Genomic DNA, 27,783 nt, shown 5'->3' on the forward strand with positions numbered 1-27,783 from the left:
AATTTTTTTTTAACATAGGATATTTTAGTTAATTAATTTATTGTCCTTTTTTCAGGGCCACACCTGCGGCATGTGGACATTCCCAGGCTAGGGGTTGAATCAGAGCTACAGCTGCCAGCCTACACCACAGCCACAGCAACCTGGGATCTGAGCTGCATCTGCAACCTACACCATAGCTCATAGCACTGCCAGCTCCCCAACCCAGTGAGCAAGCCCAGGGATCGAACTCGTGTCCTCAAGGATACCAGATTCATTTCCGCTTGAGCCATGAAAAGAACTCCCAAATATTTTTATTTACAAGATGTTGATCTCATTTGATTGAAAGAATGCATGAATGTGAAATGCAAAATATAGGCAGAGAGTGAAATCTGGCTAATGAAACCCTGAATGAAAGATCCCAGGGCTGTGCGGGCAGGCGGGCAGCTGCCCGGGGCCATGGGACATCACCCTGAAGCAATGGCCTGACGGAAGGAAACGGGCTGCCTTGAAGTCTCGCAGAGATAACTAGTGTGAAGAGTCCAGCATAGAAGCCACCCGCCACCTCTGGAGGGGCTCCTGGGTTTCAGTGAAAAATAAGAACTGCGAAGATAAACAAGAGGTCCCTTCTTGACATGAAAACAGGCACTAGGTGTAGAGATAACAAGATTTTTCTACAATAGAAATTAAATATTGTTTGTTCAAGAGGCTACAATTAGGAGAACCAGTAAGGAAAACATCACATATGACAGGGTGGTCGCAGCAACAGAGAAAACACCTGGCACAGGTGTGTGTGTGTGTCACTGCCTCCCAAGAATGCGAGCTGCCCAGGGGTGACTGTCACTTCTGTGGTGAGCAGAACCCTGAGTCACAGGGCATGAGCAGCAGCCCTTCCCAGCATCTGGGGTGCAGACTCGTGAAACCCTGGGTCACCGAGGAGCCAGAGTCTCAGACAACACCTCGGCAGAATGAGGACAGGGCACTGTACCTTAGTACTTGACCAGCCTCGCCTCATGATCTTCATTAACCCAAGACCATTCAGATTCTTTGAGAAGATCTGAGCCTAACTTAACCCTATCAAGAAAAAGGGGGATGGACACGCCTACACCATGTGGTGAAGCTGCTCACTGACAAGGCAGGTAAACACACACCTGAGGAGCCATCTGAGGAGTTGGGTCAGTGAAGGAGCCTGTGGGGAAGTTAAGAAGATTGAAATAATCACAACTTGTCTGTCCATAACGTTCACAGGTGACACCATGAGGCTGGCCTGGCTGGTTCCTGGGAAGGAGGACTCTCTGGGTGCTGGGGGCTCCTCGCAATGTCCAGCCAGAGAGCACTCTGAGGGCTAACGGTCTGGGCTCCTGGCCATGGCCGGGAGGCCTTTCAGGGGTGGACGGCAGGCCCTGGGCATGCAGCCAAAGTGCACTTAGACAGCCAAAGTGCAGCCACTTAGGCTCTCCCACGGCCAGTGGTCCTTTAATAATACAGCCGCTGTTGTCTCAGAGTCATAAGGATGTGTTGCCTCACGAGACATTACACCACGAATAAATACCATGAATATTTCACTCAGGCTCGCTACAAACAGTCTCCAAGAATGTATGAGGTAGCAGCTACCAGTGAGGGAGGGTGGAGACAATCTTTAGGTTCATAGAAACAGAGAATTACTGTAGGACGTAAGTTCACAGTTTACACATGAAAAAGCAGGAAGGAAAAATACCTTCAACTAAGACACTAATGCATATAGGGAGCAGAGCTTACATTTGCCAATTCACAATGTCTATCTTGATCAAATGTTAGTACAACAATTTGCTTTTTAATGGTAAAAATTTCTAGAAGCTCAGACTTCAAACACCAGGTTGACAGTAATTATCATCACCATATTTAGCTTACTTTTTAATGTTGTAATTTTAAGGAATTTTAAAACCTAGACCTCTATTCAACTAGTACTTTACAGTAACATGACTTGTGAACTATACACACACATACACACATATATTAAGCCTACTATTTTGAGTATTACAGTAATCAATTATAAGGAAGAGGTACCATATACACATTTTAAGCTCATTATATTGTCAATTTAACAAGTGTGAAATTATCTAGAGGCCCCTTCCAAAGAAGTAGAAACGTTGCCTGCAACTGTGGATGTCAGCTGGACCAGCGGTAGTTGTGACCTCTACTGTCACAAAAGAAGGATGAGCTAAACTGGCTTAAGGAGCCAGTGTGTCGCAAGTGTCCCCAAGGGGAATGTGTATGGGCCTGCTCTACACTACGGTAGGAAAGCACAGGTGGATTTTCATACAAAAGACGGTCTAAAGGGTGGTGCTTTCCTGCCCAAGTCGTCTCATCTTGCAGCTACAGACATGTCTGAGGAGACAACCTGGACCCTGAGTGTGTATGAGGTATACTTTGCTAGAACATGCAATGCGATCCCTCTGGCCCCATGTGCCTGCAGCATTTCAACTCGATTTGTTTCACTTCGTCCTGCAGCATTTATCTCAGTGCACACCGAGCCCCTCAGGGACGAAACTACTTCAAGAATTCACATGCATTCCTCCATAAGTGAGACGTATTTTTAGATCCTAATCTAAACAAAGGAAAGTCATTTAAATGACATGTTCTATCAAAAGTAAATAAAACCTTCTGTAAACTGTCACTTAAAGGCTAAAGCAAAGATGCTATTTTATCAGAATCCCCCCCCCACCGCTGAACTTATTCATTCTGTGATTCTTTAAATTTTTCACAACACACCACGCATGGCAGGTGGCTCCAGAATGTTTACACTAAGTGGCTTCACCCAGCGCCACGCATTGTGCAGCTTTCCCACTTCCTCCTCAACCTGTGCCAGACAAAACAAAGACTTATTCTCACTCAAGGAGGAGGAAATGCTTCTGCCATCAATGAATGGTGCCACCGGTCAGTGCCCAGATCCCTCTTCCAGAGAGTCCCCTCCTGTCAGCTCAGCCTCCTAACTTCTTCTGAAGCTGCTCCATGCGGGAGACGTGGGCAAGGGAATGTTATGTACGACTGATGTGGATCCCCAATTTCCATGATCGTGGACTAATGTCAACTCCCTCCCTCTGAGCCTTGGTGACAGCATCTGTAACATGCCACGTGTCAGCAGTAACACGTTGTGGGGGGCGCTGGGGCTTGAACAGGCAGAGAAGGCCTCACAGAAAAGGCAGAGCTGAAATGCAAAGCATGGGGTGGGAGGCACGTTAGGGCCCCTCCAGGCGTCAGCCAGGCTCCACGGCTTTGAAGGCACGGACCTTCTGTAGCTGGGATGCCAGTAGGTCTAGACCCAGATGTTCCCAGTGTCCCCACAGCTAAATCCACTGCAGCAGACCCGCAAGTGAACAAAGTGTAGTCCTGGGTCCTAAGCAACGGAAAACCGCCAAGTGTGAAAAGGAGCTGAAACTGGCATGAGAGGAGCTGTCAATTACATCATTAAGTTTCTGAGTGGGCCTGGGCAGATGGGGGACCTGAAATCAGGTAGTATTCCAGGAAAAATCAACTGAGCAGCAGTGTCCACAGTGGACTGAACTAGAGAAGCCTGGAGGTCACAAAGAGAGCAAGGGGCTGGCACAGGCCATGGGTGCAGCAGGAGCATGGGTCCGAAACTCTGAGAGAGTGTCTTCCATAGTCAGGATGACGGGCCAAACTCAAGGGGTGCCTCAGGGAGAGTCAACTGGGTGCGGGGGTGGGTAGGTGTGGGGAGCTTCTGTTCACACTGATGTCAGCCCTGCCCCTCAGGAGCCACAAGGACTGATCACAGGAGCAAATGTTGGGATGAATCAAACAGTAATGCATGGTGTCCCTAACACTCAGAATCATCACAGGCTTTGTGAGGGGCCTCTAGGACACTCATTGCTCCTGCTGCATGTGGGCCAGACCTGAGCGTGTGTGTGTGTATACTTGCATATAAAACACCCATGCAGCAACGTAGATGGCAGAAGTGAGGCCAAATATTCTGGGTCGATAATGTGAAAGGCATAACCATTCCTATTAAAAGGCTAGCACTTTTTTTACTTTGTAAATGAGTAAATAGACCAATTATAAGCAATTTAATAGATTCACCTTAAAATAAAATGTCTCCGAAAGTCTAAGACTAAAGGTATGGCAAAGGCAAACAGGGAAAACACCCCAGATGGAACAGTGGTGGTTGAGTCAGAATATCAAAACCAAAGCTAATCTATGGAAAAGCTGAGCAGAAGGTCAGGAGCTTTCCAGGGCTGGAAAAGCTCAGTGCGGCTCTCAACCCTGAGAGTCTGCATAGGGAAGACAAAGGCCTGGGAGGAGGCGGCCCCCTTGCTGGGCCACCGGGCTTGGGTACAAGAGCATCACCCCTGGCTCCAAGGATGGCAAGAGTGCCAGGCCTGGTAGGACCACACTACACACAGGCCAGCATGACGCCAGGGGGCTGGCGCTCTCAGGATTTTTCCTGAACTGGCTGAAAAGAAGTACTTGAGGGAGCTCCCTGGCGGACCGGCAGTTAAGGATCCAGTGTGGTCACTGCTGTTGCACAGGTTCAATCCCTGCCCCTCAAACCTCCTTATGCTGCAAGTGTGGCCAAAAAAATCAAATCAAATAAATTTAAAAATAAAAAGGAAAGCAGTACTGGCTTTTCACTTGTGTAACTCAGCAGAACATGAGCCTGAGGCCTCCAGCACCATCTGTACAGCCAGGTGAGGAGCACCTGGGGAGCAAGCAGCAACAGGCTCCCTTCCAGCCCTGCCTGGTCATGCCTGGCCCAACCCAGTGGCAGTTCCACATGTAAAACCCCCCTCTTTAACTTACACTCACGTGATCTAAAAACTGCACCTGTGGATCTCTTATGAAAAGCCCGCAGTCTTGTTAAAAGGCAAATGAGGCAGAAAGTACATCTGATAACACAAGAGCACTCATCATTGTTATAAAAGCCAGTTCAAGCTGATACAGGAAGTTGAGTGTAAGATGAGCCAGAAGGACAACGGCACGTTGTTTTAAACACCATGTGGGCCCAGAGACAGAGGTGAGAAGAGAAAACCCAAGGTAAAAGCTGGGAGCCCACCCTCAGCCACAGCCACTGTGGCAGCAACACGAGATGCAAGCTCTTATCCCTGGATGCAAAAGCCTAAGGTCCCTGCCTCCAAGTCAGGCACCCATTCTCATGGATCACAGTGCTTTTCAAAAACTTTGAGTTTTGAGATAGTCTAGACTCACAAGGAGCATGAGAAATGGGCAGAGAGTCCCATGTGCCCTGCCCTGGCCTCCTCCGCAGGACAGTCTGCATGACCACAGCACAGTACAAACACAAACCTGAACACACTGCGAACACAATACCCGCAGCACACTGCAAACACAGACCTGAGCTCACCACACCTTAACCCAGATGTAGACCTGATCTGGGCAGCACCGGTTTTTACACTCACTCAGTGCTCTGTGTGCCCAGGATGCAGATGGTTCCACCACAGCAAGGACATGACCCTGTTACCCCCACAGTCACACCTGCCCCAACCCCAAGCCCCGGCAGCCACTGATTCTTCTCCATCATTATACTTTTGTAACTACAAAGATGCTATAAATATCCAAGTTATTGTATGTATCAACAGTTTTTTGTTCCCTTTTTATTGATGGACAGCATTCATTGTACAGATATACTATGGTTTGTTTTTCAAATGATATTCTTTTTAAAGATTGCATTATGCAGGTTTTCTATGATATAGTTGTACTGTATCATTAAAAGAAAGCTTGGTGCATTCTCAAGAATAAGGTTGATCACATTTGAGACCTCAGAATTTTACCGTTGGAAAGTACCGCCATGGAAGTTAATCAGTTAGTCAAATTTGTATAACTTCTTTTACATAAAAATAGCAAAACGACCGGCAGGGCAGCAAAGGGCTGTGCCCTCAGACTTGGGGAGAACGAGGACCAGTGCACCTGCACATGGAGACGGAGCTGGGCACACACACCTTGAATAGTTCAAACTGCGAATCTCAAACTTGGATGAAGATGTTCCAAGACAGATAGTAGCTCCAAGAACACAGTTTAGAAGCAAGTGTATTTGTCTTGGAAAAACATATTTTCATCTTTAATTACAAACCCCAAATTAACCAAACCAAAACACAACAACAGAAACCACATAGCACACAGTCAAACCTGAGCAAGAGCCACAGGGAAAAGATACAAGAGAACAAAACTGTGAAAGGTATCAGATGTTACATGTGACAGACACAGACTATAAAACACATGGATACATAAGGAAAATTAGAAACATACTTGCATAGAACGGCATATATAAAAATGAAATAATTGGAGTTTCCATGAGACTTAGCAGGTTAAGGATCCAGTGTTGTCACTGCAGTGGTTCAGGTCACTGCTGTGGTGCGGGTTGGATCCCTGGCCTGGGAACTTCTACATGGTGCATGTGTAGCCAAAAAAAGGAAAAAAAGAGAAATAATCCATGTGACAAAGAAATAAAAAATAAATAAATAAACTTTTAACTAAAAAACACCAATAACTGAAATTAAGATGTCAACATCATTTTCAAAGATGAAGCTAGAGACTTGTAAGACAGGTCATCAGGAATAACATAGAATGAAGCACAGAGATGAGAAGGTGGGAAATACAAAGGCAAGTACAGGAGAAACAAAGGATAGAGGACAAAGACAGTACTTAAAGAAACAAACTGAGAATTTCCTAGCATGAATAAAGAAGCCTATCCACAGGTTCAAGAATAAAGGTCTTTTTAGACCCACTATCAGAGAGCAGGACATCAACAACAAAGAGCAAATCTGAAGGGAGCGGGAAGGGTCACAGAGGAATAAGACTTAAATGGCAACCATATATCAGCAACCACAGAAACCAAAGAGAGTAAGGTGCATGAGACAACTTAGAAATTTATACACAAGGGATACTATTTTTCAAGAAGAAAAGCCAAGAAAAATCTAGAGAGCTCTCAACAACAACCAGCCTTTAATAAATTTCTGAAAGGAAGAAAATTATTATACATGGAAGAATCTGAAATGCAAGAAGAAAAGAACAAAAGGATAAACCAAATTTAAGAGGGAATGCTTGGAGTTCCCATCATGGTGCAGTGGTTAACGAATCCAACTAGGAACCATGAGGTTGCAGGTTGGGTCCCTGGCCTTGCTCAGTGGGTTAAGGATCTGGCATTGCCGTGAGCTGTGGTGTAGGTCACAGACACAGCTCGGATCCCACGTTGCTGTGGCTCTGGTGTAGGCTGGTGGCTATAGCTCTAATTAGACCCCTAGCCTGGGAACCTCCATATGCCATGGGAGCGGCCCTAGAAAAGACAAAAAGACAAAAAAAAAAAAAGGCTGTGTAAAACAGCAATATCTTGATATCTTGGAGTTTAGGAATAACTACAATTAGAATAAATGACAAAAATGAAGCTAACAGCCCAATGGAAAAATGGGTGAAAGACCTGCATAGATATTTCTCCAAAGAAGATATACAGATGGCCAACAGGCACATGAAAAAATGTTCAAAATTATTAATTATTAGAGAAATGCAAATCAAAACTACTACCTCACACCAGTGAGAATGGCCATCATTAATAAGTCCGCAAATAACAAATGCTGGAGAGGGTGTGGAGAAAAGGGAATCCTATTGCACCTTTGATGGGAATGTAAATTGGTATAACCACTATGGAAAACAATATGGAGGTACCTTAGAAAACTAAACATAGAACTACCATATGACCCAGCAATACCACTCTTGGGCATACATCCAGACAAAACTTTCCTTGAAAAGGACACATATACCCGTATGTTCACTGCAGCACTATTCACAATAGCCAGGACATGGAAACAACCAAAATGATGAATGGATTAAGAAGATGTGGTATATATACACAATGGAATACTACTCAGCCATAAACAAGAACAAGATAATGCCATTTGCAGCAACATGGACGGAACTAGAGACTCTCATACTAGTGAAGTAAGTCTGAAAGAGAAAGACAAATACCATATGATATCACTTATATGTGGAATCTAATACACGGAACAACTGAAACTTTTCACAAAAAGAAAATCATGGACTTGGAGAACAAATCTGTGGTTGCCAAGGGGGAGGAGGAGGGAGTGGAATGGACTGGGAATTTGGGGTTAATAGATGCAAACTATTGTATTTGGAGTGGATCAGCAATGAGATCCTGCTGTATAGCAGCACTGGGAACTGTATCTAGTCACTTATGATGGAGCATGATAATGTGAGAAAAAGAATGTATATATGTATGTGTGACTGAGTCACCTTGCTGTATCTGTAAAATTAACAGAACAGTGTAAACCAGCTATGACGGAAAAAATAAAAATCATTAAAAAAATAAATGGTATTTATTTTTTGGTAGAACTAAAAAAAAAAAAGAATAAATGACAAAAATGGCATTAGATCAGTGAGGTAAGTAGAATTAAACACTTCTCAGGTAATATGCAAAGAAGATGATTAAGACCATATTTGGAGAAATTAAGAATGTTTTAAATTTCTAGGATAACTACTAAAAGAACAGACACTGCTTATAAAACTTACAAACTAATACAGAAAAAAGTAGAATTATAAAAAATAATTAAAATGGTAAGAAAGGAGAAAAGTATAGAGCAGTTAGTTCACATTAAAATCACAACACAATAAACTAAAACTATAACGGTATTACAATAATTGTGTACACACTAAATAATGAAAAATTATGAGAGTTGATAAAATTAAAGTTTACGCTATTTACAAGAGCTACAAATAAATATAAATACACAGAAAAGTTGAAAGTACAAAAACGGAAAAAGACATACTAGGCAAATTAAAGCCAGCTGGCATTATAATATTAACATAAAACAAAGTAGAATTTAATGCAAAAAGCTTTAGCAAATACAAAGAAAGTCACTTTAAAATAAGAAAATGCCTAATTCAGCAGAAATATATAACAATTTAAATTGTGTATAGCCAATACCAAAGCCACAAAATATATAATACCAAAAATAGACAGAATTCCAAGGAATAATAGACGAATTCACAATACTGATGGACAACTTTAACACAACTCTCAATAACTGTTAAGAAACATAGTGGAAAAAAAACCAACAGTGGGGTAGAGACAAACTGAAAAACAAAATAAACAATCCTGACCTAATAGATGTATATGAAACACTGCTACCAACATTTCAGATTCCACATTCTTTTCAAGTACACAGAGAATGTTCACAAATACCAACTAAATATAGGACCCCATAACCAGTCTTCACACAAAATTTGCAGATCTGAACTAATGAAAGGTATGTTTTCTGACAACAATGCAATTAATGCAAATATGAACAAAGACACAATTAGAAAAGTCAAATGTGCTTGAAATTAAGAATATGGCTGTAATAACTATGGGTCAAAGAAAAAAATCACGGTAGAGATTAAAAAACATTCTATAGTTGACAATAACAAAAATAACTACATATGAAAACTTTTAAGATGCAGCCAAAGTAGTACTTATGTAGAAAACTACAGCCTCAACTACGAATATTCAAAAAGGGGGAAAGGGAGAAAACCAGTGAATTAGGTACCTATCTGAAGAAGAATAATACAAACCAAAGAAGGTAGGAGGAAAAAAATAAAGGTAATATTAATAAAATTGGAAAATATTATACAGCAGAGGAATCAATAAAGTCAAGAGCAGATTTTCCTGATGACTAATGAAGTTGACAAAACCACTGGAAGATTAATAAAAGAAAAAAGAGGGAAAGTGAAGAAATAAACATAAAGAATGAATAGGATCAATACTGCAGATCCCATATATAAAAAGAAAAGAAAATATTATGAACAAACTTTAATACACAAAATTTAATATTTAGGTACAGTTGACATATTTCTTGAAAATGATAACTTTTCAAAACTGACTCAAGATGAAATTAAAAATATGAAATCAAGTTTTCTAACTAAAGTTAACTATTTAAACTATGACTATTTAAGAAATATATTTAAACTAATAAAGATACCAACTCTGTCGGAGTTCCCATAGTGGCTCAGTGGTTAACGAATCCGACTAGGAACCATGAAGTTGCAGGTTCGGTCCCTGGCCTTGCTCAGTGGGTTAAGGACCCAGCGTTGCCGTGAGCTGTAGTGTAGGTTGAAGATGAGGCTCGGATCCCGCATTGCTGTGGCTCTGGCGTAGGCCGAGGGCTACAGCTCCCATTCGACCCCTAGCCTGGGAACCTCCATATGCCATGGGTGTAGCCCCAGAAAAGACAAAAAGACAAAAAAAAAGATGTCAACTCAAAGATCTTTCCACAACAAAATGTTCAGGCTGACAAAGCCGCCTTGGTGAGTAAATGTCCAAGGAATAAATAATTACCATATTGTTTATTTACTTATTTATTTATTCTTTTTACGGCCGCACCTGCAGCATATGGAGGTTCCCAGGCTAGAGGTCAAATTGGAGCTGTAGCTGCCAACCCCGTCACAGCCACAGCAACTCCAGATTGGAGTTGGAGCCTCATCTGTAATCTATACAGCAGCTTGCAGCAACACTGGATCCTTAATCCACTGAGTTAAGTCAAGGATTAAATCCTCATCCTCACTGAGACAAAGTCGGGTCCTTAACCAACTGAGCCACAGTGGGAGCTCCTGACAAAGCCTTTTCAGAGTGTTAGGTCAGGAGAGGGATAACGCACTTTACTTTTCAGAATCGTGCACTTTGGGAAACGAAAAAATATTTTAAAATCTATCCTTTATTAAATTCAGAAGCATATTTAATAAATACTACAATGTATTTTTATTCATATTTTCATGAAAACTTTGCAACAGGAAAACAAACTTGGTTGAATCAAACGTAAACCTTACGTCCCTAAATCCATGTCCTCTATTTTTCTACATTTTAGTTTTCATCCCTTCTGCTCAGTCTGTGTAACTTCATTCTCAGACTGTGAAAAATGAAGGAAAGTATCATGTTGAATAGGTGGGAGATATTTCAGAGCTAAACAGAGGTGCAGTCACAATTCTGTCCAGTTTGTCTCTCCAACCTTGACTGGACATGTAAAATGTAAAATTGTTGTGGAAACTAAACAAGCCAGTCTTGCAGAAAGCCTGCTGCCTTTCTCATTTTGTAATCAAACTTTTTAAAAGGACATAAACTAAAAAAAAAATGTGTGAATGCTGGTACATTTATATACATATAAATATGCACATCCATAGTAATAAGCCTGTATCACCCCCACATCTGAAAGGCTTCAGAGAATTTATCAAGAGCTACTGAGACTATAGATAATACTTATTTCCCTTTCTTTTATATTTTTATTATAAGTATGCATAATTGAAATATGAAAAAATGATAATAAGTTTTAGTTTGAAAATACTTATAATGTGTTAACTTTCATGACTATCGTTTTTCCTGTTCATATGATGAGGGGAAAAAAGTCAAGTCTCTTTACATTGTCAGTTTACTAAGAAAGAAAAAACTAAAAGATGGTCTGTATAAATAAAACATTAAAAAGCTGTAATAAAATTTGAATGTTGTTCAATGGTTTCTATCAGTTAAAGACAGAAGTGCCCTAGAAATAGAAGGAACCAAGGCCTTATTGGACCTTCAGCATCTTACGACAGAAACAGTCATGGAGTGGCCTCACACAGCATTTCAGAATGGATTAAAGCAACAGAAATGAAGCAAAACAAGATTAATGAAAGCACAGGAAAACCCTGGGAATTCCCAAGAAGGGAGATGGGGTAGGAGTCTGAAGGTGGCCGAGAGAGGCCAGGAGGGAAGGATGTGTTCAAAATTAAGGCTCTGCACTAGATGCCAGCCGCGCTGCCCAGGCTACCAGAAAGCAGGGGCATGTGCCCTGCCAGGCACATGCTTCTTTTCTGGGTAGGATGGGGGTGCATGTTATGGGCACACATTCACTTCCTAGAAGGAGTTAATGTAGCCGATGCATCAGAAGTGGCTGTGATAAGAGTTGGGAAGCCCACCCATCAGGGACACTAATTCAGAAGGGAAATGACATCAAGGTCCCTGATCCAGAGCGCAACAAAGTCAAGCTAAGTCAGTAGGTTGAATCCCTAGAACCAGGTGATTGGGTGGATACAGAGACTAAGGCAAGGGAGGTTTCAAGAGCTACTTGTGGAAGAAATAGAATAAAACCCATTGGTTTACCACCATGCCTCATCCTGAACTTTGTGTCATATTATGGGAAAAGAGTGAAAAGACCTAAAGATGGGGCTTTTAGCACACCTGTGAACTTACCTTCCTTTGGGGCCGTTCCCTCAGCACTAACTGAGGATGCATAGTGAGCTGGGTGCTCTGAGAGGTGACACCAGGGCGACTTGGCCAGGTCCTCTCAGGGCTCCAGGGTGATACACACAGAGAGACCAGGCTGGGGTGGGGTGGGGGCTGTGGGCGTCCAGGCAGAGCGGGGCAAGATCCCAGCAGGTAAGGAGCCCAGCCCCGCCCTGTGCGGAGCTTGGGAGGGAGGGGATCCAAAGTCAGCGAGGCACAGCCAGCGACCAGCAGTACACAGCACCCATAGGAGGCAAGGGACGCACTGAGTACTGGGTGGAGGCAGACCCCAGGAGCAGGACCCAATGCAGGGGTCTCGGCCTGGGAGTGTGAGGGTGGGCTCCGGATTCCCCACCTATGGCAGCCCAGCTCTGAAGGCACTGCCCTTTTGCTGTCCCAGGCTCAGTGGGCCAGTGCTGTAGCCACCAGCGCATGACCTGCTGTGGGGGGTCCCCAGAAATTGCGTGTCCTGGGGATGGGAGCAGTCTCTTTACTTATAATGCAATCAAATGAAGGCGGCACACTTTTAGAGAAAGCTAGTCTATAAATAGACATTCTTTTCTCTTCAAAATGATTATATCGTTGTGTCTAAGCATTCCATAGTTTTAGTCCACTCTGTGTTAGATGTTACTCTAGATTCACACTGTATGCATGACTTATTTTTAATTGCTCATTCATATAAAAATCTCAATCATACATATTAAGAATACTTTTTAAAACATCCTTTGTGGAGATATATTAAAATGGACTTAAATACCAATCTTTAAATTAAATAAACATTTAATATTAACTATATCCCCATATCATTAGATGTGTTACCATTTTAAAAAGCTGCTCATCAATGATTTGCCTAACTTGACAGATATGTAACATCATCTCTAAAATGCAGATAACTTTAAAATGTAAACGACTGCATATGGAAATAAAAAGGTCTATCAGCAATTAACAACTTTTATTGGATTCAGATTTTTGTTATATTAAGGAAAATCTCCCCAATGTTGAAGATTATATTACCAATACATTTATTTAAAGAAAAATATCAGATTTCTAGGTTATTTTAACAAAACTGATTTTGCCCCTAAATATTACTTTCTGCAGAAGGATCTCTTAAGGTTCCTAAGAGTCCTTGGCTCTTCCCTCTGTAGTTTTATGGAGATAAAACTTTCACACTGAGAAAAATACATTTCAATAAAATCACATTCAATGAAACTAGACATTTCTTTTTTCTTAATTCGTAAACCTACCTTATGGGAATGATGTAGGAAAAGAGAAGGAGAAACCGGAAAAGATTGCGGTACCACGGGCCTACGAAACCTTGTAAGGTTACCATGACAACTGAGAGAGCAACTAAAGCCAGAAACAGCGCTTTGGTCAGCTGATTGAGCTCAAGGTCCAACAAACCAACCTGAAAGAAGAACACAGAGTTAGGACAGAACCACAATGTCCCTAACACTACAAGCCTGATTACATGACGTGATGACATTCTTAAAATTTCTTTTATATTAGCCTTTATTATAATGAAACACAAAAATGTATTAACTTTTTCTTTTCTTTTTCTTCTTTTTTTTTTTTGTCTTTTTGCCTTTTCTAGGGCCGCTCATGCGGCATATGGAGGTTCCCAGGCTAGGGGTCGAATGAGAGCTGTAGCCACCGGCCTACGCCAGAGCCACAGCAACATGGGATCCGAGCGGTATCTGTGACCCACACCACAGCTCACGGCAACGCCAGATCCTTAACCCACTGAGCAAGGCCAGGGACCGAACCTGCAACCTCATGGTTCCTAGTCGGATTCGTTAACCACTGGGCCACGACAGGAACCACTTAACCTTTTATTTTCTTCTAAAAACTTCTCCTAACATTTACCATTTCTCCTGAAAATCCTCTTAGAGATTTAAGAAGAATTTCTGAAAATGAGTCATGGTTCCCAGAGCATTTCCAGAAAAGGTCTGAGAAAACAGAGTCCAAGGTATCCAACCACAAAAAACTCAGATCCTTCCTCCAGCTGAGGAGTTATGACCACGTACTGAGCAAAGGGGGACGTGAGATGCCAGGCATACAGAAGGCTTGGAAGCTCAGCCAATTCTGAGGGCACACATGCATTTCCCTCCACATTCACTCCATTGCGAATCACTTAGGCGTTAATCCGGCACAGGACAGTGTGCTTGTCGTCCTGCTCTGCCAAGAGCTTCTCTGAAAAGAACTTCCCTTAATTAAGAAAAAAAGCAACAGATGGAGTAGTTAGCCTGCAATGGAAACTCGTTAATTTGCAGAAGTCCTACACTGTACATTCTCCCAGGAAGGCACCTGACACTCAAATACACTCAAATTCATTCTCTGGATCATTTACCAGCTGAGCAAAATGTGAGGGAAAATTATGTCGGTAGGAATTAGTTCTTTTTGTGTGCACGTTCTGTGCAGGATCTTGGAGAAAGAAAGAACTTGACATCCAAACACCTTCCATTCTCCAAGAGAGAGCTCTTTTGCCCGCAACTTCAGTTTTCAGCCCTGGCAACCTCCACAAAATCTTTCTTCTTGCTTAGTTTCATCTCTGAAAGACCACAGTGTGGTGTAGGGTAGAGAGAGGAGTCAGGTGGGGGGTACTGGGCTGTATAGAGGCTTTAGCACCACAAAGAGGAGAAGTGACGCCACACGGCAATTAAGTTCCCTCAGGACTCCCAGTTTAGGCTCCTCTGATGCCAGCTCTGCCACTTGGCCGTAGAGCCTCGGGCAAGCTGAGCATCAGTTTTCCCATCTGTAAAATGGGTTATAACAGTGTCTTCCTAACAGGGCCTGGGGGGGGGGGGGTAAATAAGATGATGCACAACACAGGTAACGCAGCCTCTAGTACAGAGCAAGCCTGCATGTGTGCTGTTATCATCATCATCATCATCACCACCACCATCGTCACTGCTGTTCAAAACGTCGGTCTGAATCTCTGTTTACTAACTGGGGAATGTTCTTACACCCTTTAAGCCTCACTTTCCCCATGTGTAACCTGGCATTACCTATGTCCTAACAGAAGTGCCTGGAGGAGCCCAGACAATGTGGGCTCCCACAGGGCCCTGGGCCCCAGCAAAGCTCACTGTCTCTCCAGGGCACAGCACGAGTTTCTCAGAACTGCTTATCTGTAATTTGTATGACACTAACAGAAGACTGAATCTTATCAGGTTCTCTATCTGCTGCCTGAGTTTCTCCTGAATCTGGTACAAATTTTGAAAGAGAATACCTAAAAAAGAAAATACAGTTACCAAAATTTTGATGAAATAAATGGGATACTATAACTCAGAAATTAAAAATTTTTTGAATTACTAAGCTAATTCATAAAAGTTTATTTTGTACTGCCTTATGAAATACCATTTGTTTGGCCAATAAAAAAATAGTCTTTTCCACATCTCACTTATATCTGGTTTTGATTAATATTTGCCACAAACTCTGATAACAGAACCTATAGTTAAAAAGAAAGCACAAAACTTGTCAGAAAACCCATGAAGTGGAGCTATGAAGAAAATTCATTCACTATACAAGTTTAAATGTCTACTACATTTTTTGCTAAACTCTAAGGTTATGAAAAATAAGTAAACTATGAGATTTTTACCTGCAAGAAACAGCCAATCTAGTAGGAAAAATAAATGAACACCAGTATCATATATACTATCAAAGAGAAATGTTCTCTAACCAAGCATATGGATGAAGTCACTTCTTACAGCTGAGGATCAGCATTGCTGTTGGTTGACAACCCATGCCCTTCAAAAAGGGAAGGAGAACAAAAGGAACCCAAAAGCAAAATGACTGAAAGTTTGCCCAGGGTGTGCATTCTACTTCCACCCCACTCTACTTCCAGGTCCCTGCATGTGCACCAAGGGCTGGGAGTCCTGGGGTTGGGGCTGAGGAGGTTCTGCAGATCTGCACCCCCACCACCACCAGCCCCAGAGCTTTTGCGGTCTCCACCCCTCCAACACAGGCGCAGGCTCCACCCCTCCACAGGCCCCCTCCCACTGGGCAGGGCCCCAGGTAGAAAGCCCTAGGCCCGTGAAATGTGGTCTCTTCTGGTCGCTCACTGCTCAGACTCTGAATTCTGGGGGCTGTCACCAAATCTTAGTGATGATAGGGTACATGTGCTCCACGTGACCGGCCGCAGATGACCCCTCCCACCACCCCAGGTCTACAGTGCCCTGAGGACCAGACCCTGCCCTCCTCATGGTCGCCTCCAGCTCAGTGGGTGGGTGAGTGAGAAGTAAGGTCTGGGGCTGGACAAGTGCCCAGGAAGGGGGCCATGCTGCAGGTTCTAGAATCTTCCCTGGTTTTGTCATGAGGGGGGCTGGGCTTCCCTGAGGGTGGGCAGCTGAGGCCCTACGCTGATTTATCAGCTCCATTTAAAACCTGCACAAGGAGGACAAATATCTTGCAATTTCCGCTGCTTCAACTACTACATAGTTTATGCTTGAAGTATTGAGAAAAATAGGGTTTTGGATTAAAATGAAGAAAAATGAAGCCAGGGAAGTAGAGCATGTTTCAAAGCCCGGCTCCTTCGGCTGTGACAAAGGCCGTCTAAGTTCTGGCCTCGCTGAGGGTCAGATGAAGCCATTACTCATTCAGTCAGGGAAAAAAGACTCAATTACCTCGACGTAAAGATGCTATCAATGAATGCAAAGTACATATTTTACTCTATTCATCCAAATCCCATTAAAAAGTGAAAGGAATGATTTAATCTGGCCTTCCAGAGTTGGTCTTTTCTGTAATAAAATAAAGAATCACTGTCTTGAGAAATGCATAACCACTAGCTCACACTTTCCCCTGAACCAGAGCAGTGAAGGCCTGGGACAAAAACAGCCAGGACTGAGCACATGGATGCCACGTACAGGGCCTAAATGTTAAAAGCAGCCCAGGCACTGATATGTCTCTAATTCAAAGTATTAATACCTTTCTAATCGATGAGGACACATGTGGCCAACTGCCTGACTAGTGAATATAACTAAGTGTGGTCTTCTCCAATCCCTTCCAATTCAAAGGATGGAATAAAAAGTTTAGCAATGAAAACACAGCTTCTCAGGAATGCACTGCTCCTTGCTTTTTTCTAGGAGCCTTTTCTGAACTATGACTATTCTGCCTGGAACATAATTACAACCAAGCTATAGTCTATAGTATGAACTTCATTTTGGGGGGTCAATTCTGACAAAACAAGGTCAGAATAAGAGAGATATTTCAACTATTTTTTTAAAGTCCACTTTCAATTAAAGTTGCACTTACTTCTCTAGAACACCCTCAAAAAGTTTCTTCGACTTTTCTAATTGCAATCTGGATTTCTAAAAGCTATTCAATATGAAAACTAATTAGCTTATTAAAGCTACAGATTCTATAAAGGAGGTGGTACCTGGAGTTTTGATGTGAATCTCTTCTTTCTTCAAAAAATGTCTTAAAACACCTCAACAGACCAGATACCTTTTACTATGATTTCAAAACCTTTTCACCCCAGGATTATACTATTAATCATCTGAAATAATTTTGACTGCGTAAGAAAAGGTAAATTAAGTATACTAGGAAGTAATTTTCAACATTTATTGTAATTTCCTATATTAGTAAAGCAAATTTTCTTCTGCTTGTCATAATATTTGTTTTATTTGAAACAACTGTGATAACAAAATTAAATACGCTACTGGAAATTTTAATCTCCAAGGGAAAATCTGTGCATAATGTCTAAGACACCACAATGGTTCTGCAAAGGGGCTGCTCTGGGATAATGAAGACAATAATTGCCTGTATAATCTAAAACGCTACTAATGGCAACGATCACAAACCCACTTAGCTCCTCTTTAATTTATGTACCAAGTTTTAAACAGCTAATGGTTCTCAGTAAAATAATGGTTTATACCCACAAAGAAGGGTAAATACGGTATTCTCCTCCTCAATCAAGGGCAGATCAGCCAGGTTTCTGTAAGGCACCCGTGGACCAATGAGAGGACCCCGTATCTCAGCAGCACAAGGCCACTGCCACCAGTCTCAGAGTTCCCCTAAGTTCCAAGAAATCAATGTGAGAGTCTCATGTTATAAAAACTTAGACAAGGAAAGGCATAAATAAGCACCACCAACTGCTCATCACATGGTACTGCCCCTAGATTAATATGGGAACATCCAAGGACTTCAACCTTTCTTCTAAAACTCACATTTACTTATTTGCCACGTGAAGGTGTTTTCAAATAGCAAAATAATCAGAAGCAAAATGTCAAAAAGCCAGCTTAAACTCCTGCAGAAAGCTAAATATCATTTGAGTTTGTCCTATATTTTCCCTGTAAATACATCTCAATTTGAAAAACCTCCACTCTAACAGCAACTACACTCAAACCAGCTCACCACAGGTAAAGTCCAGCTTTACATGTGAAAGACCATTCAGAGAAGACAATACATTGTTGTTACTGTTCTATCTCTTTAACAGCTAAACTATTCTCTGGTTGGCCCATCACGCTCCTGGTGCACAATTTGGACTATGACCACAACACTGGCACAGGGGTACTGCTTGATCCCACTGCAATTCCTATAAAAGACACATTCCTTTTAAATATCTGAAATAAATCAGCTCTATTCTTTCCATTTTTAGTAGAATCTTAATAAGAAAAAATAATCAATTTTCAGACTTTCATTTGTACTTCTGTATTTCAAAACAATTGAAACTCTTACATTACACTTAACTCTAAATCTTACAGCAATGACTTTTTTAGTTTGCAGTATCAGTCTTTTTTAAAGTCATGCTATGTGGTCCTTTTTTTCTTCTTCTCTGGTGTATTCATTCATTTTTGGATATGAACGCCTCAGTCCTCAGTGCCTGTCCTGCATGTGGGCACCACCCACGGTAGACGTGTCTGAGCTATTATCATTTACTGCCCCAGTGATCTGTGAAATAAGAAGTGCTTCTTTTAACTGTTCTAGTCTATTGGCTCAATAATCTGTGCTTTAAAAGCTCCCTAAATAAGTATCAGCACAATAATTCTTAACATTAGAATATATCACCTTAATTTTTAAAAGTCAAAATCTATATTTACCACTAAACACTTAAAAGTTATTCTGAAAGAGTATTTCATATTCTGCATTTTTTACCTACAAGCAGACTTTGCATGACTATTCTATATTCAGCATGTAAGATTTTTGCCTTGCTTACCATATAGTTATTACAAGAGATATTTTTCCTTGAATATTTAACATTTTAAAAGAAAATGGGGTTGTTATTTTTTTACATAAACAAGCAAAAAAAGCCTTAATGCAGAGCTCAGCTACTCAACAAAGAAGTAAAACCGCTTCCCGTATTACTGTAAGAATTGAGAGTGCAGGGTGAGGGGTGGGGAGGGAGCCAGTGTGAGCCCTCACCCAGTTCCCACGAACGTGGTACCAATCAACTCCACGTTCAGGGCAAGGCACGCTGTCATGTTACTCGGTCAGCTGGACTACAATAAACATGCTGCTAAGGGTGAAACCACCCCTAAAATCTATAGACACATCACTCCTAAGTCTGAAGAGGCCTCTTGAGTGCAGAATGAGGTTATCTTCTCAAACTGTTGACCTTCCACATCAGTTGAGAATTTCAATACTGGCTCAAGCATTTGCTATGACACATACCCACTCAACAGCATACTTTCTATAATTGTCAAAAGAGCCAGAAAAAAGCACATTGTCTATGAACACTTTGTGTATGCACACACAAACATGTCAGATCTGTTTTTGCAAAATTCAGACTTGTTTTACCTTCCTACAGGACAATTTTGTCTAGCCCATTACTCTCTCAGAGCCTCTGTCACAGTAGAGCCTTTATTAAAGCATAACCTGTATACTAAAAGTCATCAAATTTAAAGCAGTATCATGACTTCGGTTAAATTTTTTGTTTGTAATAATTATTACACTTTTTTTTTTTTGCTTTTTAGGGCTGCACCTGTGACATATGGAGGTTCCCAGGCTAGGGATCCAATCGGAGCTACAGTTGCCCGCTTACGCCGGAGCCACAGCTACACGGGATCTGAGCCGCGTCTTCGACTACACCACAGCTCACAACAACGCCAGACCCTTAACCCACTGACCGAGGCCAGGGATTGAACCCAAGTCTTCATGGATACTAGTCCGGTTTGTTACCGCTGAGCCACTACAGGTACTCCCTACTATACATTATTTCAAATAGGCTCAAGGGTGACACATCAAAGCCATATTTTAAACAAAAATGGATACATACAAATATGCAAAACAGTCTGGAAACCATTTGTTAATTTAATTTGTACTCTCTATATAGAAGCTACTTTAAAATCTAGCACAGAGTATTTAAAACAAACAAACAAACAAACAAACATTTTCTAATGTACAGTATCTGGTCTTGTTTTACAGTAGTTCACACAGTTTATTTGAACACCAGGAACCTAAGGAGCCTGACCATACAAATCATTGCCAACCCAACACTATAGTGAATACTATTTGTGTGCCCTGCTAACTGTCTGAGTGTCCTGTTGTTACTCTGTTGCTGCTTGTACAACATTTCTTAGCAGGGGAAGAGAAAGCAAAAGCAAATGTGCATGTTGTGGCTTTGCCAGCAGAGGGCGCTCAAGCTTGATGCTTATTTTTTCTGAAAGCTGAAAGCCTCCCTTTAGTGAAAGCAGAACTTTGATCTTCAGTTCAGCCAATTCACTATATTTAATTCGTTATCTTAGTGTTCTTAACAAAATATATTTCCCTAAATATCTATGTTTTCATGAAGAATACAAGGCAGAATTTATAGACTTTAACATTCTAAATTATACAGAGAGGGGAAATCTCCTCAATCAAAATCTGTCAAATAAGGAATCATATTTAAAGATATTACATCCAAAACACCATTGGCGATCAGTACAGAAGTATAGCGCTAAGGCTTTGTAAAAATTTTTGGTCTACAAAGTCAATAAAATTGTAACAACAGCATACATTAGTGGTTTTGAGCTCCTGCATACATTTACCTTGTTTTTGTCTTAATGTAGGTAGCTATGAAATTTTTTTTTTGTCTTTTTGCCATTTCTTGGGCCTCTCCTGTGGCATATGGAGGTTCCCAGGCTAGAGGTCGAATGGGAGCTGTAGTCACCGGCCTACACCAGAGCCACAGCAACGAGAGATCCGAGATCCGAGCCGCGTCTGCAACCTACACCACGGCTCACAGCAACGCCGGATTCTTAACCCACTGAGCAAGGCCAGGGATCGAACCTGCAACCTCATGGCTCCTAGTCAGTTTCGTTAACCACTGAGCCACGACGGGAACTCCGGGGAGCTATCAATTTTAAATGGTTTTGCCAAGACCACCCACCAATTCAAAATAATTACTTCAATAACCTAAGCTATCCACTTACACCAGAAACTTCAACATTCAACATCATTCATATAAGTGAAATTTGAGGTCAATTTAATCTAATTAAATAAGCAGTTTATTTTGGTAGTTTATTTTAACAGATATTTACAAATAGCATTAACCTACTCTTGAATTCTTATAGTCTAAAACCCAATACTCATGAGTTTAGGGATTAGTAAGGCCCTTGCGTTTTTTTAAAAACAGTCTGGAAAAACCCTGGTAAGAGAAGATTGTATGTGTGGCCACTGGTGCACCTAGAACTTGGACGGTTCTATGCTTCTTTGAAGAATCTAAAAGACCTTATACTCTTGGAAATTCTTTTTCCCCTAAGAACATGAAAAACAGATTTCTCTAGTAATAACTCTAAATAGTTCTGATGACTTTTTTTTTTTAAAAAAAGGCTTTTATCAGGAATCTTAAAATTGTAAGACTCAGTAAGAAAGGGAAAACCATGGCTTCTTGTAAATCTGCTAAAATGTGAGCTGCTCACCACCGTTTATTTTCTGTCTATTTTTCATCTGGGGCCCATTATTTTCTCCTGAATGTGACAAGTCCCTTATTTTAAATGCTCTGTGTGTGTGTGTGTATGTGCATTTTAGCAACACCCTTAAAATATTCTCTTAAACAGTAACAAATATAATTTATAAAGCATACTATTGAATAGAGAATACTCTTATATTGTAGGCACATTACTGCTAAATCTGGGCTGTGAGTGCCTGCTAAGGAAATAACTGAACACACGGCCAAGGCTGCTAGTGCCATCACATCCCGAATTCCCCAGCAAGTGAGACTGCTTCCCTATTTGGCGCCTTCTGAATGCTTCGAAGAACTGAAAAAAAAAAATTACTTGATACCTTTCCAACATCCATAAAGTGACATATTGAAGGAATTATTCCTGTTAGTGGCTTGGAGTTGTTGACCACAGATGATGGGGAAAGTCTGAGATTTAGGAGAGGATAACGCTGAACACAGCCCTTTTCACAAGCAAAGGCGAGTTAGGCTGGGGAAGCCTCCCGGGAGCCTGCCTAGGGCAGGGCCAGAAGAAACTGCATGGAATGAGAGGGAACACCCTTCCACCTGCTTGGTTATTTTCTTTACAAAATTTTGGGAAGGGAATGGTTAAATTTTTACTAGTAAACAAGGTCATTAATTTATAATTAATTTAATTTCCAGCCCTAGATTGTCTTCATAAGGTCATGATACAGATGACGTTCTATAATAAAGTCAGAGATGTATTTGGCAATTAATTTTAAAATGCTGCCACCTAAATAAATTCTTCTTTTGGCATATGGACATGTAAAATGCACCTAATGGTTTGTGCAAGGGAATTTACTAGACATTAGTTAACAATGATTCTACATAATAGATTCCAGAAAGTATGGTTTCATTAAGGACTAATTCAGTCCCTTGCATGGTATCATGAAATTGTTGATTCTAAGCAAATATATCTTAGGGGAAGAAAATGACAATTAGCAGGAAAAAGCCTCACTGCCCAAGTCCTGCATGTGTGTGGATTCAGTTTAGCACGTTTCACATCTCGGTTTCCTGCAGGCAGCTCAGTGGCGTGTCCACGGTACCATGGAGCCGCTACGAACCACAGGAGCTGAGATGGTTCACTACCTCCTGCAATGCTTCTTGGCTTATTGTGTAAATATGCGGGAATTTATGGACCATTTAAGGTCTCCACCCCAATCTCCAGATATCTGGCACCCATCGCTACATAAAACCACTCAACAGTGTTTTTAAATCAAGAGTCATTAGCTGACTTGACAAGATCAGTGTTTAAGATATTTACTGGAAACAAAACTATGGTCGCTATTTCACTGAACTCATGAAATTCTCTCAGTAAAACACGTATCACCTCTTTGTGATTACACTAAACACATGTAAAGATACAGAAAATGCTGGCCAGTGTTGGCAACGCCTCCGGATGGCTATTATCTTCAATAGTGACTAGCTTATCCATTCTCTGTCCCACCCACACATGAGCATAAACTAGCTGACGCCCTACAGTTAACAGGACGTAAACGTAATTAATTCTGAAGGCAGCAAGGCAGAATGGTGGGCACAGGATGGCAGAAAGAGAAAGAATGAAAGTTATCACAGTGGTCCAACACCTAACTTAGAATCAATGTCATTTAATTTTCAAAATCCATGGTTCTCACGATTTGCCTCCTTTTGAAAAGGAAAATGGAATTTAGCAGATTTGCTGAAATTTTTGAATGATAAGCATAATAGTATGGTTAAATAAACTTTTCATCTTCTTAATCACCCTTTTATTATTAAAACTGTCTATTTAAGAGGTTTATTACTGGCAACTTGGCAAAATGTAACTTACTTTAAACTATCTAAAATTTTTGTGTTACTTTATGTCTTCAAAGACATTTTATGAACCATTTCATACTTAATGGCTTGTAAGCAATCCCAAGAGTTGGGAATTGTGTGAAAAGTTGCCCAGATTGACAGATAAAGTGAAAAGGTCTGTATTAATTTCCAAATAAAGAAATGCATGGCGTGCTATCTCACGATGATTATACTCTAAAGTACCAATTAGAACGCATCAGAAACTAGAGCAAGTTGACACTCTACAATAAAGCAAATAATTTCCAGTTGGAGGGGCAGAAAATGTTAATATGCAATGTTCAAGACTACAAGAATCTTTGTAAAAGGAAGTGGCTAATAAGGTTTAATGATGCATGTCAGGAAGCCACAGTATGTAGGGAAACACAGCTGGCTTCATTTTGTAAACTATTTGATATACACATCTTTCTAGTTCGCGATTATCAGCTGTGCCAGTGCCACGGGGGACAGTTCAGCCTTCAAATCAGGGCATTCTTCTTGTTCTCTAAATTACAAGTAAAATACATTAATATAATATGGTGCTATAGGCTAGTGCCCCGACCAAAGCTTATCCGCTCAAGAAAGAGGATTAAAGAAGTCTTCTCAGAATGCTGCGGAGACAATCGTGCCAGCCTAATGGGCTACTAAAAGCACTGGAGCCATTAAAACACGTCATAAAACAGATAACACACTTGGATTTCGTGAATTAATAACCTTCAAAGACGGTCACCATCTTTCATACCTTGTGTATTAAAATGCAAATTAACTTTAAAATGCTTCTACTGAGAAAGCCCAATCTACCACTTTCTTCCTTTCCTGGGGCGCACAGTCGTGCGAGTGGGGACCCGCACCCACAGCGCCATGCAGCCGGCTCGCGCCATCTCAGTGGAGGGAGGGCCTGCAGCGGCAGGTGACAGCAATTAGCAGCAGATGACAGCAGCACTTAGAATGTGCGCCAGATGGCAGCTAAGGGTCACCGGAAGCTAGCAAGTCTTCCACAAGGAAACCCTGTGCTAGGCAACCACCAAAGTCGAAAGCTCTCAGACACAAATTAATTATTCAGCCACCGGAAGACAAGTACGAGGTCACAACTCTAATATCAAAATGCTGTTAAGTCACTTGGAGCGCACTTATTTTAAGCATAATTACACATATTAGCTGTCAGAAACAAGCGTGCCACCTATTGACAAGGAGGTTGCCCTAAACTAAAAGAGCTAAAATTCTAGTAATTAGTGAATTGTCTTAGGGCACAATACCCCCAACAAGTTTGAACTTTGGGTGAAGGCCGTTCACAGCTAAGGCCAGAAACAGCGGCTCTGAGCATCTGTGCCACAACCCCTGGCATCGCAGCTGAGCCCAGAGGTGAAGGCCACTGAGGACAGGAGCCATGCACACGGAAGATGGGCATTTGGTTTAGTGCTCTCCAGGAGGCTGGTGAGCTAAGGAAAGACTCATAATCTTGGAGGTGGTCTGTTCAGGCTTTGCTCTCAACAGTGAAACTGCTGTGATGCCACAGCCAGTAGGATGCCAGGAGGCAGGACATGGAGCCATGACGGGACACGCCCAGCACAGGCCACTGCAGTGTCAGTCACCTATGTCCTACGCGAAGAAAAAATGGGCAAAAATGCTTCAAACAAACAAATACATGGCCAATTTCCTTTAACAAGATAATTCCATGCTAACAACTGACACATAAAATGGCTTCATTTTAGCTTAAACTGTTTATAACTGATTAATTTCTGACCCCTGATTATCTTAGCAATTTCCAACCCAACAGCCTGTACTGTTTGCAAAGTGTTTCGCATGATTTCTGTTACTTGGCCTTAACTCCATCCCAGTCCTGGTCTCCAGCTCACTTCTGAGGAGTGAAGGTGCCTAATCAGCCCTCGGCCTGTCACCGAACTGGCCTGACAATCACAGCTGCTTGGTCTCTGGCTGCACTTTCCATGAACTACACAAACTTCCATGAGGTTCACAAGATAAAGACAGGTCAGATCTTGCTTATCAAAGTATTTTCTTTCGAGTTTCCACCGTGGCACAATGGGATTGGCGGCATCTCTGCAGTGCCAGGATGCAGGTTTGATACCCAGCACAGCACAGTGGGTTACAGATCTGGTGTTGCTGCAGCTGCGGCTCAGATCTGATCCCTGGCCCAGGAACTCCATATGCCACGGGGTGGCCGAAACATGAAAAAAAAAATTTTTTTTTTTAATTTAAATGTCATGAAATTTGCTCAGCTGGCATCAATCACTATACTTTGCAAAAAGGAGAGACTTAAATAAAATGATTAAGCGCTGTAACCAGAACAACTACCAGGGAAGTAATACACACTCAGCCGATAAAGTAGCTGAAAGACAAACCACCTCATGTCAGCTGCTCCCCTGCCCTGTCTGCTCCTGGGAGCTCCCTGTGCCACAAGGAGGTTCCACCACAGACAACTTTGCTGGGTGCCAGCAGGGTCAGGGCTAGCGCTCTGGGCAGAGAGGCTCTTCCGGGCTTGCAGCAGCCGGGGGAGGGGGAGGTGGTCAGGGATCAGGGCACAGGTCCCTCTCCTGCATGGGCTGTCAAGGGTCTCTCTCTGGAATCCCAGACCTTCAGAGATACAATCTATACCCTGGGCAGTCTTTAGCATCTCTCAAAGTGATGGTATTTAACTGATGACTGACCACCCTTGCAAAACAATGCTTCCCAAACAGCAAGGGTGGAAACACCTTCCTCCTAAAGGGTAATCATATAACTTACAGGAATAAAATTGAAAATGATAAAAGAAATAAGGCCTGGTCATCAGATTTCTCTTAAACAATGATACACTGCAGGTAAGCTAATTTTTCTTCAACTTCCTTTCAAAATAAATATGACATAATGGTAAGAAATGGCACAATGACTAGAATTCAAACACAGTGATTCTCTGGAGACATGTGAAGTGCTGCAATACCCAGGAGCACAGACCCCCTGCCACCTTGCTGTCACTGCCACAATACACTTGCCAGAGAAGGTCTAGGTGCTTGGGTGGGTGCTGCGCAGTCAGTGAAGTGCAGTCATCTCCTCTGGCTTGTTTTTAGAATCGCCCCACCTTTGCTTCAGTTTCGGGACGTGCAACTAGCACTTACCTAGAGGATTCCAGTGCAGGTAGGGGAGCAGGTAGGTGGGCACCCAGTCAGAGCGAGCTCAACTCTGTCTGGACAGGTCACTCCCGACCCCACACGCCCCACATCCTCTTGGAAGGTGAAACAGATCTGGGCACTGCCGGTCTCTGATGACTTGGGACAGGCTCAATGGCCAGCTTCCTGGGACACTTTCCATGAACCTTCCCATCCTAGGCATACAGCCAACACACAGTAGCTGCTATACTGATGTGATGAAAATACGTGTCTTTCTTTCTCTCTCTCTCTCTTTCTTTCTTTCTTGTCTTTTTGCCTTTTCTGGGGCCGCTCCCACAGCATATGGAGGTTCCCAGGCTAGGGGTCGAATGGGAGCTGTAGCTGCTGGCCTACACCAGAGCCACAGCAATGTGGGATCCGAGCCGCATCTGCGACCTAAACCACAGCTCATGGCAATGCCAGATCCTTAACCCATTGAGCAAGGTCAGGGATCGAACCCTCAACCTCATGGTTCCTAGTCGGATTCGTTAACCACTGAGCCACGACGGGAACTCCAAAATACGTATGTTTCTCCTTTGATCTGATTTTTACCTTTACTTTTTATTTCCCCCACTTACTTTCAAGTCTAAGCAAAAATGCTGCTGCATAAATAACCAACCTTGACACTGCAGATCTTTCCCCTTTTTGAAATCTACCAATTATGGAGACAACTTTCTCCCCAGAAGGCTGTTCCCAGCCCCTTCGCCACTTGGCACAGGTCACCATCCAAA

At 42.1% G+C, this 27,783-nt stretch overlaps 1 protein-coding gene across 4 annotated transcripts in view; it reads right to left on the reverse strand.

Moving 5' to 3' along the window:
- The window catches only part of ATP9B (ATPase phospholipid transporting 9B (putative)), a 196,314-nt gene that overhangs the window by 57,715 nt on the left and 110,816 nt on the right, over nucleotides 1–27,783 (reverse strand). For all 4 annotated transcript variants that reach the window (XM_047766914.1, XM_047766915.1, XM_047766916.1 and 1 more), the window contains one exon: nucleotides 13,474–13,634. In XM_047766914.1, the coding sequence (XP_047622870.1) occupies nucleotides 13,474–13,634 (161 nt within the window). The remainder of the gene's footprint in view (nucleotides 1–13,473; nucleotides 13,635–27,783) is intronic.

The sequence above is a fragment of the Phacochoerus africanus genome, chromosome 2 (genome assembly GCF_016906955.1).
Source record: "Phacochoerus africanus isolate WHEZ1 chromosome 2, ROS_Pafr_v1, whole genome shotgun sequence".
Classification (NCBI taxonomy): domain Eukaryota; kingdom Metazoa; phylum Chordata; class Mammalia; order Artiodactyla; family Suidae; genus Phacochoerus; species Phacochoerus africanus.